At 46.5% G+C, this 11,188-nt stretch overlaps 1 protein-coding gene across 1 annotated transcript; it reads left to right on the top strand.

The window, feature by feature from the left end:
- The first annotated feature begins 8,013 nt into the window (after positions 1 to 8,013).
- LOC147576421 (inner centromere protein-like) lies at positions 8,014 to 10,137 on the top strand. Its single transcript, XM_086679321.1, has 2 exons — positions 8,014 to 8,178; positions 9,932 to 10,137. The coding sequence occupies exons 1-2, from the start codon at positions 8,052 to 8,054 to the stop codon at positions 10,135 to 10,137; spliced, it is 333 nt and encodes a 110-aa protein (XP_086535447.1). The 5' UTR covers positions 8,014 to 8,051.
- Positions 10,138 to 11,188: the final 1,051 nt, after the last annotated feature.

Raw genomic sequence — 11,188 nt, 5'->3', positions numbered from 1 at the left:
ATGAACACTGAGCGGGGCTTGCTGTATAAGATACTGAAACTTACTGAACAAACAACAATTTACCTTGATCCACATTAGTGTTGCCACAGAAATAGACAACCATATGTAGAACATAAAAGAAAGCTCAAAAATGGATCCACATGGGGCGCCTGGGTGGCTCAGTCGGTTAAGCGTCTGACTTGGGCTCAGGTCAGGATCTCACGGTTTGTGGCTTTGAGCCCCGTGTTGGACTCTAGGCTGACAGCTCAGAGCCTGGAGCCTGCTTCGGATTCTGTGTCTCCCTCTCTTTCTGCCCCTCTCTTGCTCACTCTCTGTCTCTCAAAAAAATGAGTAAGTGTTAAAAAGCGTTTTCATGGATCTTCATATTCCCAACATCATTTAGTGAATACGCTCTCTCTTTTTCCAAGGATTTGAATGTCACCATTACCTCTGATCTGGAAAATTGGGGGACACTCTCTATAACTCTTTGGTTCTCTATCTTTCAGTTGCTTCAGTGAGTGCAGCTTCATTAGCGGTTTTTTATACTAGATAAGGCTGCTTCTACTGCATTCATTCTTCTTTTTGCAAAATGTCATGGCAGTTTTCACTTCTTTACTTTTCTTGGTGAACTTGGTGTCATTTGGCCAAGTACAAAAACAAATTTAGAGTGTCAACACACTGAATTTATAGTTTGATCAGTATACCAAAAACAGGACCCATGTGTATAGGGAACTGAATATATAACATACACAACCGTCTTTAATAGTTGGAAAAAAAAACCATCTTTAGGGGGCACCCGGGTGGCTCAGTCCGTTAAGCGTCTGACTTAACCTCAGATCATGATCTCGTGGTCCGTGAGTTCAAGCCCTGCATCAGGCTCTGTGCTGACAGCTCAGAGCCTGGGAGCCTACTTCGGATCCTCTGTCTCCCTCTCTCTCTGTCCCTCCCCCGCTCCTGCTCTGTCTCTCAAAAATGGATAAATGGTAACAAAAGAATTTTAAAAACTATCTTTAGGACAGACTTTGCTAATAACCACCTGGAAGAAAGAACACGTGACTTCTACCTCTTAAGATATAAAAAAACTGAAACGGGCTTTCAGATTAAAATAGAAGACATTAGGAGCTTTAGTTAAATTGTTAGGGTGGAAGCCAGATGCCTTCTGGATAAGGAGTGAATCAAAGGCGAAGAAATGAACACTCTCGAGGATCTTGTCATTATTGGTCCATAAGTTCGTAAACAGAACAGGTGTGTGGTCTCCTGGAATACTGCTCCCTAGATTAATTAAAGACAATATATGTTTACACAAGAACTAAGAGAGCTGTCTGGCCAGACTCTGGGGAGTTGTTCCACAAGGAATGCTCACACACCTCACACTCTCTCCCTCACCTCCTTCACATCTGGCTGAAAGGTGATCTCCTCAGTGAGTCCTTTCCTGTCTGCCCGAATTAAAATAATGATTCCTACCTCTACTTTCATTTTTCTCCATGGCACCTACTGCCTCCTAACATACCATCTATTTTACCTCCTGGTTTGGCTTATTGTTTCTCTCCCTTCAATGAAATAGAAGATTCATGAGACCACACCTTTCTGCCTGTTGTCTTTACTGATGTCTCCTCAGTGCCAAGAACAGTGTTGGACATGAAATTGAAGGGAACGAAAAAATTTTCCTCTACCCTTCCAGGTCTTCTGGCTGGGCTAATAATTAAACTTACCTAAGACGGATTAATAGGAGGGAAAAAACCAGAGAGTCTTCTTACATATGCATAATAAAGAAAGCCCAATAATAAAACTGAGACCTAAAGAAGTGACCCAGGTAAAAGGTTGGTGGTTTGGTTTTGGTTTTGTTTTTTTGTTGCTGTTTTTTTTTGTTGTTGTTGTTTTTTTGTTTTTTTTTTTTTTGTTTTTTTTTTTTTGGTCTAAATATAATTTACTGCAAGGTAGCTAACATACATTATACACTATGTGCTCTTGGTTTCAGGAGTAGATTCCCATGATTCATCGCTTACATACAACAATGCTTATTCCAACAAGTGCCCTCCTCAATGACCATCACCCATTTCCCCTCCACCCTGTTCCCCCTACCACCCTCAGTTTGTTCTCTGTATTTTTTTAAAGTTTTTAAAACTTATTTATTTATTATTTTTTAAGTTTTATTTAATTTATTTTTAAAATTTACATCTAAGTTAGTTATCACATAGTGCAACAATGATTTAACGAGTAGATTCCTTAATGCCCCTTACCCATTTGCCCACCTCCCCTCCCACAACCCCTCCTGTAACCCTCTTTTGTTCTCCATATTTATGAGTCTCTTCTGTTTTATCCCCCTCCCTGGTTTTATATTATTTTTGCTTCCCTTTGCTTATGCTCATCTGTTTTGTATCTTAAAGTCCTCATATGAGTGAAGCCATATGATATTTGTCTTTCTCTGACTGACTAATTTAGCGTAGCATAATACCCTCTAGTTCCATCCACGTAGTTGCAAATGGCAAGATTTCACCCTTTTTGAATGCCGAGGAATACTCCATTGTATCTATATACCACATCTTCTTTATCCATTCATCCATCGATGGACATTTGGGCTCTTCCCATACTTTCGCTATTGTGGATAGTGCTGCTATAAACATTGGGGTGCATGCGTCCCTTTGAAACAGCACACCTATATCCCTTGGATAAATACCTAGTCATGCAATTGCTAGGTCGTAGGTAGTTCTGTTTTTAATTTTTTGAGAAACCTCCATACTGTTTTCCAGAGTGACTGCACCAGTTTGCATTCCCACCAGCACTGCAAAAGAGATCTTCTTTCTCCACATCCTCGCCAACATCCATTGTGGCCTGAGTTCTTAATGTTAGCCATTCTCACATGGCTGACATGGTATCTCATTGTGGTTTTGATTTGTATTTCCCTGATGATGAGTGATGGTGAGCATTTTTTCTTGTGTCGGTTGGCCATCTGGATGTCTTCTTTGGAGAAGGGTCTATTCATATCTTTGGCCCATTTCTTCACTGGATTATTGGTTTTTTGGGTGCGGAGTTTGATAGGTTCATTGTAGGTTTTGGATACTAACCCTTTATCTGATAGGTGGTTTGCAAATATCTTCTCCCATTCTGTCGGTTGCCTTTTAGTTTTGCTGATTGTTTCCTTCGCTGTGCAGAAGTTTTTATTTTGATGAAGTCCCAATAGTTCATTTTTGCTTTTGTTTCCCTTGACTCCAGAGACGTGTGGAGTAAGAAGTTGCTACGGCCAAGGTCAAAGAGGTTGTTGCCTGCTTTCTCCTCGAGGATTTTGACGGCTTCCTGTCTTACATTGAGGTCTTCCATCCCTTTTGAGTTTCTTTTTGCGTATGGTGTAAGAAAGTGTTCCAGGTTCATTGTTCTGCATGTTGCTATCCAGGTTTCCCAGCACCATTTGCTGAGGAGACTGTCTTTATTCCACTGGATATTCTTCCCTGCTTTGTCAAAGATTAGTTGGCCATACGTTTGTGGGTCCCTTTATGGGTTCTCCGTTCTGTTCCATTGATCTGCGTGTCTGTTCTTGGGCCAGTACCATACTGTCTTGCTGATTACAGCTTTGTAATACAGCTTGAAGTCCATGTTCTCTGTATTTAAGAGTCTCTTATGGTTTGCCTCCCTCTCTGTTTGAAACTATTTCCCCCTTCCCTCCCCCATGTTCTTCTGTTGAGTTTCTCAAATTCCACATTTGAGTGAAAACATATGATATCTGTCTTTCTCTGATGGACTTATTTCACTTAGCATAATGCCTTCCAGTTCCATTCATGGCATTGCAAATGGTAGGATTTCATTCTTTCTCATTGCCAGGTATTGTTCTGTCGTATGTATAAACCACATCTTCTTTATCCATTCAGCAGTTGATGGATATTTATTTAGGCTCTTTCCATCATTTGGCTATTGTTGAAAACGTTGTTATAAACATTGGGGCACATGTGACCCTATGGATCAGCACTCCTGTATCCTTTGGATAAATTCCTAGCAGTGCTATTGCAGGGTTGTAAGGCAATTCTATTTTGGGACCTCCACCATGTTTTCCAGAGTGCCTACAGCAGTTTGCATTCCCACCAACATTGTAAGAAGGCTCCCTTTTCTCTACGGCCTCGCCAGCATGTGTTGTTTCCCGCGTTGTTAATTTTGGCCACTCTGATCGGTGTGAGGTGGTATCTGGGTGTGGTTTTGATTTGTATCTCCCTGATGATGAGTGATGTGGAACATCTTTTCATATGTCTGTTGGCCAGCTGGATGTCTTCTTTGGAAAAGTGTCTATGTCTGCTGCACATTTCTTCACTGGATTATTTGGTTTTTGCTGTTGACTTTGGTAAGTTGTTTCTATATTTTGGATACCAACCTTTTATCAGATATGTCATTTGCAAATATCTTCTCCCATTCCTTCGGGTGCCTTTTAGTTTCATTGATTGTTTCCTTTCCTGTGCAGAAGCTTTTATTTTTGATGATGTCCCAATAATTCATCTTTCCTTTTATTTCCCTTGCCTAGGCAGGAAGTTTTATACGTTTTAGACAAAAAGACCATAAAACTGTGCGGAATTGATAGGAGAAAGAAAACTTAATTTTGAGACCTATAATTACTAGGAAATTCCAAACAGAATTTGGGCTGCAGTAATAAATCGGTAGAAGTAACAAGGAGAGTCTTCTTGGCTCTCAATTTTCTATCTCTGGCAGTAAAGATGTCTCCTTACTTCCCAATACAGGGAAAACAACTTACATGGGGAGATTTATTTCCTGCTTTCAGGGCAACAGAGGACAGTCTGAGTGTCCTTCTTGAACCAATTGTCTCTCAGTTACATTTATTTCAGATAATCACTATGCCAAAGTGGCAAATTTGGGTGCAACCTACCCTAGGGCCCTACAAAATGCATGTTCAGTACAAAAGTTATGAAGATGATTGTAAGAACGTGGTCAGTGGGAGGACCCAGTGGAGGGACAATCAATGAGAGAAAAGGTTTCCCCAGGCAAGTCCCAATCAGAGACTTGATGATGAGGAAGTGGCAATGGAATTGAAGAAAAGATAATTCCAGACTACGGCACAAAAAACAAGAACCATTAGCAAAGATATGAGAGCCCCGGCATGGTCTGACTTTCATTGCATCATGTGTTTACTCTCTGGGATACTGGAGATTATTGCAAGATGTGGGGGTGGGGGGATGGAAACCAGAAACACTGGGAGCCAGAACCTGTAAATGATTCTCTTCAATGGGGCAGTAAAGCCTTCCCTGTGAGGGGACCTAACAATCCCACTGAGCCAGAAGTGCAAAGCAATATCACTCCAAGAACTTGTATCCCACTGGGGATGGAGATCCTAAGTGGCTTATGATACAGGAAGGAATTCTGGAATTTCACTTAAAAGCCAACATTGGCGGAGAAGCAATAGATGTGCGGGGTGTTAAAGGGATGAAACAGATGTGTTTGAGTCCTATTCATCGGTTTGTACATGAGTGAGCATACTCAGGGGAACGCAGACAGACAAGTGTTTTCCTCAGGTTTAAGGTTATGGGCACAGAGGAGTAGGGTGCATGTGGATGCTCAGTTTTTGTGGAATCAGTGAGATTCCAGGAGAGGACCAGAAGAAGTCTCCCTTCCAGTGGTAATGACCCAGGTTCCACATCCTTGTTCTGTATAACTCTGCAACCACCTTGATCATCTGGGCACCTCCTCTTGGTCCTTCAAGTCCCAATCCATTACCTGACCCCATGTTTAGGAATCTGGGTTTGACCTTCCTGACAGCATTTGTACAGTCACACTCTCTTGCTTCCAAGTCCCTCTCCTTGCTGAATCCTGGTGTTTCCTAGAGAACGTGCCCATGGAGAATGAGGCAGACACAATTTTCGTATTAAAGCACTCAAGAAATGAAGCAATGGGAGGTTAAATGGTGAAAGTTATGATTGCTTCCGCAGTGTTTCACCTAAGCCTCACGATCCATGGAAGATGCCCCAAGTCTGTGCTTGGAAAAACTGAACGGACCAAAGAAACCACCTAAATCATCGCCACATTTGAACCTCAGCAAAGCATTGAGTAAACAGTGTCTCCCAGTCCAAATGTGTTTGCTCAGCTGAGTCTGAAATCATTTTCTTAAAGGCCTTGCCACCCCTCTCTTCCAAACAAGTGGCTTAGTGTTGGTTTAAATCTCATTTATGTTACAAAAGTGGATCTAATTTGAACAAGTGCCTCTCTTTTTCTCCTAACCATCCAACTCTGCGTATCTTGAGTGGAGAATGCTTAATATTTTCATTGCTTTTTGTTGTTGTTGGATCACATAAGCACAGATGATGTGCTCAATCATGGAAAATTAATAGAATCCACTTGCAGAATCGGTTTTGCTGGTAGAAAGAGGGGAGTTGCGTTCCATAACTGGGGATGGTTCCTCTCTCTCATTGACTACTCTTTGTTCTTAGATTCAACAAAAACTGCAACTCTGATCCCTGCTTCTCCTTTCCAGGAAACCTGACAAAAATTGGAATGGAATAAAAAATCTCCCAAGATAATCTGAGCTTACTTCCAGAGAGGATTCATGCTTGTGGGTTCAAGCAACCCAGGCATTGGGGTGGAAGGAACTGATTCAGACACTGGCAAATAGCTACAGCCAACCTGGGTTTTACCTGGTTGCGGTTTTGCCCCCTTGCCCAAAAGTCCATGAGGTTCAGTTCCAAGCATGCAGTGACACGAGGTCTTTCTGTTTTGACCCTGTGCAAAGTTGTGAAGGTTGGCTGTTACTCTAGCATACATACTTTCTTTATCTTCCTGTCATACCCACCAAGAAGCCTCCCTGAATATCACCTGGTAAGGGAGTCATTTTTCATGATCCCATAATTTGTAAAGCACGGTCTTTGTTGGGCCTCTGTGGGTAAGGTAGACCCTGCTGCTACAACCACTGCAAGAGGTGACGTCCAAAGCTGAGAAAACGTGACATTTGCTCTCTTCCCACCTTCAAAGTCCCATCAGTGCCTTCCACTGGAGAACCTAACAAGGCAGCACTGGCAAGAGAGTCTGGGATATGTAACTCACAGGCCTTCAGTTCTAGCGACAGAGAGATGAGTAGACAAAGCAACTCAAGAGCTAAGAAAATATAGAGCCTATCTGGCACACCGTGATTTAATCTACAGAGACTTGGTTTTAGTTTTCAGCCTGCTGGAGACCACTTGCCTGACCTATAGAAAAGTGACCTATAGCTGGTATGTTTGTTGCCTACAACATGATAACATGACTTATTAGCATAATAAATACAGTAACTAATCAACACAGAAGCTTTATTGGTCAATATCTGTGTACTGGCTAATGCTGGCATAAGAAAACTTCCTTGAGGTCTTATGTCCTACACCCAGAGTGGCAGATCTACAGTGAGAGATTGGGGAAGATGCTCAAGCTATGTGTACATAAATATTAGAGTATAATGGAGATTAAAGAGGATCAATACTGGGGTGCAGCCCAGTGAGCATCTGACTCTTGATTGCAGTTCAAGTCTCTGTAGGCATGTTACTTGTAATCTGCTAGTGTGTAATTTGCCACTGGGCTTGTGTGTGATTTTGCCAGAGTCCAAGATTGGGGTACAATATAAGGTTGTAATTTGGTGTTCAAGACTTTGCAAATCTGCTGGAAATGTTGTCTCATGAGTTAACACTCTTTGTCTTTGTCTTATTTTGAACAGAATTGCCACAAAGAAGGTGCATAGGGAGCAAAGGGAATAACTCATCCACAACAGGTGGAGCCAGGTAAATGTGTATCTGTTCTTCTTGGGTACATAGCAACACATCATTCCTATGAGTTCGTGGCTATTTTCAAATACAAAGTTAACACTCATATTGCTGAAGCAAAATGGAATGACCAACTCTCTGCCTACCCAGGAGGGAAAGAAGGGAGGGAAGGAGGGAGGGAGGAAGGGAGGGAGGGAGGGTCAAGCCTGTTAAGCGTCCGACTTCGGCTCAGGTCACATTCTCACGGATTGTGAGTTCATGCCGAGTCGGGCTCTGTGCTGACACCTCAGGAGTGTGGGGAGGGGAGCTGACAGCCATGTTTATCTCCTCCAGTCTCCAGCTTGTACCTCCTATCAGATGACTCCACAGGGGCACAGGCCGCCCCCCAAGGTCAAACTGGATAACTACAGGATTGATCTGAAAAGCGAGGATTCCACCGATGACGAGGCCCATCCCCAGAAGCCCATCCCCACCTGGGCCAGAGGTAAGCAGGGCCCGGAATTCCCCGGGAGACCTGGCTCCTCACTTGCGACATCTGGGACCCTGGAGGTGGTGGGGCGGCAGCTGTGGGTATCAGGAGGCTGTTGTCGTCATGGGCTGGCAGCTTGTATTGGACCTGTATTGGGCTTTGGGATGCACCCAGGGAAGGGTCGGCCCTCTGTGGCCAGTAGGTTGAACTGAGGACCAGAAGTACGGTATTGGGTGCTTGTGTTCTCAACAAAAGTGTTAAATTGTGGCTGGCTGCCAACAAGCATGGGGCTGGGTGTTCCAGCTCAGACTCTATGCACCCCCTTGGAGCCTCACCCAGTGGGCCAGATGAGAGTTGGACCCAAATAAGCAGCTTGGAGTAGGAATACCACCAAGAGTGGTCACCGGTTTTAGGCAGTGCACCGAGAGCTGGAGCTGGGGGTTCCGGCAGCTGGGGAGGTCAGGAAAGCCCTGAGGCAGGGCCACTTGAGCAGGATTTGACCCCAGGTTACAAGCCCCAGCATTTAAACGGGAGCGTGAGTGTGTGTGAGCAGGCCACCACAGACCTGGGTGCAGGGAGCGGGGCCAGTACATATACGGTGGGCACTTCATAGAGTTTACAGAGCTGGGGGTCAGGGCTTGGTGCCTACTCAATCCCCAGAGAGAAGGGCCCAGAGGCCCATTGGGGGGCAGCACTCTGCAGAAGACAGCTTACTTTGGTGTCACCTCAGTTGAACTCCACGCTAGGCAGAATCTTAGTCCCCTTAACTTTTGACATCTGGGCATTTGGGAGGTAGCAGCAGGCAGGGGTCAGCATGGCCGGAGCCACCTAGTGGTGATTGACCGTCACCAGCTTCCGTAAACTCCCTGAGTTCTCATCTGTGAAATGGGGGTGTTACTAGGACACAGCTGAGAAGGGTTATATAGGATGAAGAGAGTTTAGGATGAAGACAGTTGGTGCTCGTTCCTAAGGCCTGGTGCACAGCAGTGCTGGGCACCTGTTCCGCCTCCTGACCCCCAGAGTCCTCCTGAGGCCTTGTTTCCAGGGCTGGGTGCCTCAGCCCATGGGTCCACTCAGCCTGCACCCTGTGCCGTGGGACCTAGGGGCCGGTGAGAGAAGTAGCCAACCCCAGCAGTCAAGGATGGCAGCGTATGAAGTTTCGGAGCTGGACAGTCTCCAGACCCCAGCTCCCCCAGTCACCAGCTAAGTGCCTTTGGGCAAGTCCCCCCTGCCCCGCCCCGCCCCGCCCCGCCTTCTGAAATGGGGAGAATAAAGGAGCTGCCTCCCTCCTGGTTGTGGGGTTGTGGTTGCCTGGCCCAGGTGAGCACTTGAGGGCCTGTGTTCAGGCTAAGCTGCTGGAACATGGCAGGAGGAACAGGCAATACGAGCATTTTCACGAGGGCGCCTGGGTGGCTCAGCTGGTTAAGCGTCCGACTTGGGCTCAGGTCATAATCTCACAGTTCGTGAGTTTCAGCCCCCTATCAGGCTTGCTGCTGTTCGTGCCGAGCCTGCTTTGGATCCTCTATCCTGTCTCTCTCTGCCCTTCCCCTGCGCGCGTTTTCTCTCTCTCTCTCTCTCTCTCTCTCTCTCTCTCAAAAATAAACATCAAAAAAAAAAAAAAAAAGCTTTTCAAGGAAAAGGGGAGAGGAAGAGGGCTCTGAGAGAGGAGCTGATGTGGCTGCGGTGGGGAAGGAGACAAGGTGTCAGGGGATGGGGAGGCTCCTGAGGAGCCCCAAGGCAGTGACTTGACCCTCCGTGTCCCCTGCAGGCACTCAGCTAAGCCAGGCCATCATCCACCAGTACCACCACCCCCCAAACCTGCTCGAGCTCTTTGGAACCATCCTCCCGCTGGACTTGGAGGACATCTTCAAGAAGAGCAAGCCTCGCTACCACAAGCGCACCAGCTCTGCCGTCTGGAACTCGCCGCCCCTCCTGGGCCCCAGGGTCCCCAGCAGCCTATGGCCTATGGCCTGAAGAAGTACTGAGGCCCCCAGGCGTTCCCAGCAGTCTCCACCCCTGCGTGTGTCTGTGTGTCCGCCTCTCTGTTGGTCTGGGGCCATCCTGCCTGGTGTTCCGTCTCCAGGGGTTTGGCTGTGTGTATATAAACGTCCTCTGTGCGCCGGGGGTTGCAAGTCGCACAGGCCTGTTTGGAAGCTGCACTCGGCGGGTGGTTGGGGAGAACCAGCCCAGACCCACCTGGCCTGCAGACAGCGCTCTGTAAATAGACTGTTAGAATTCAGCTGAATTTTAGCCTCTAGTGTTTGAGAGCCAGATTAATAAAGTCTGTTCCTTTAAGCCTGCTGTGGGTATTGTAGAGGTGGGGGCCTTGGCAGGATGCCCCTGGCCCCCGGCCCCGCAGCCGTGTGTCTCAGGCCACCGATGGGCCTGGGACCAAGGCGCCGTTCCTCTTCCTGGAGTATGCTTCCGGCTGACGCAGTGGGTGATTGTGATGCCGTCTTTGGGCCACGCTGAGAAACACTTGAGTTACTCGCGCGATGGGGCAAGCGAAGATATTTCTGACGCTCGGGGGAGCTCCCTGTTTGTAAAGGGAGCTTGCCCAATGGGAAAGACGTGGGGTCGAGGTCAGGAGGACTGGGCTCTTGACACAGCTCTGCCACCTAAGACAGTCCCTCGGCCCTGCAGGCTCCACGCTTGCCGCATGGACGGTCAAAGGACCTGAGAACGCGTGCACGCTGCTGAAGCAGGAGCTCTGATTACAAAGATGTCTCCTGAAACCACCTTGGGACCAGCGCTTGCAAGCAGTTGGAATGTTTCTCCAACAAAACCATGTAGCTGCTAATTAAATGCTTAGTGTCCTTGGAAGCTGGCCCAGGGCCCGTCCCATGGCTGCCTGCTGTGCTCTCAGTGTGCGGTGGCTAGTTGCTTATCATCCGCTCCAGCCCCCAGAAGGAAAGTTGGCGAACCGTGGCCTCAGGGGCCAAATCAAACCTCAGTGTGTTTTTATAAAGTTTTATTGGAACCTTCCCAATTGCAGCAAATGCCTCGTCTCTGGCTGCTCTGCCGA

Source organism: Puma concolor, chromosome D1 (assembly GCF_028749965.1).
Source record: "Puma concolor isolate L17-30 chromosome D1, mPumCon1.1.hap2, whole genome shotgun sequence".
Taxonomy (NCBI): Eukaryota; Metazoa; Chordata; class Mammalia; order Carnivora; family Felidae; genus Puma; species Puma concolor.
This window is presented reverse-complemented; position numbering and strand designations above follow the sequence as displayed.

Excerpts from the sequence above, each read along its gene's own strand:
- LOC147576421 (XM_086679321.1), top strand. The coding sequence starts at position 8,052 with ATGACTCCACAGGGGCACAGGCCGCCCCCCAAGGTCAAACTGGATAAC. Across the intron at positions 8,179-9,931 it reads CATCCCCACCTGGGCCAGAG|GCACTCAGCTAAGCCAGGCC; the intron begins GTAAGCAGGGCC and ends TGTCCCCTGCAG.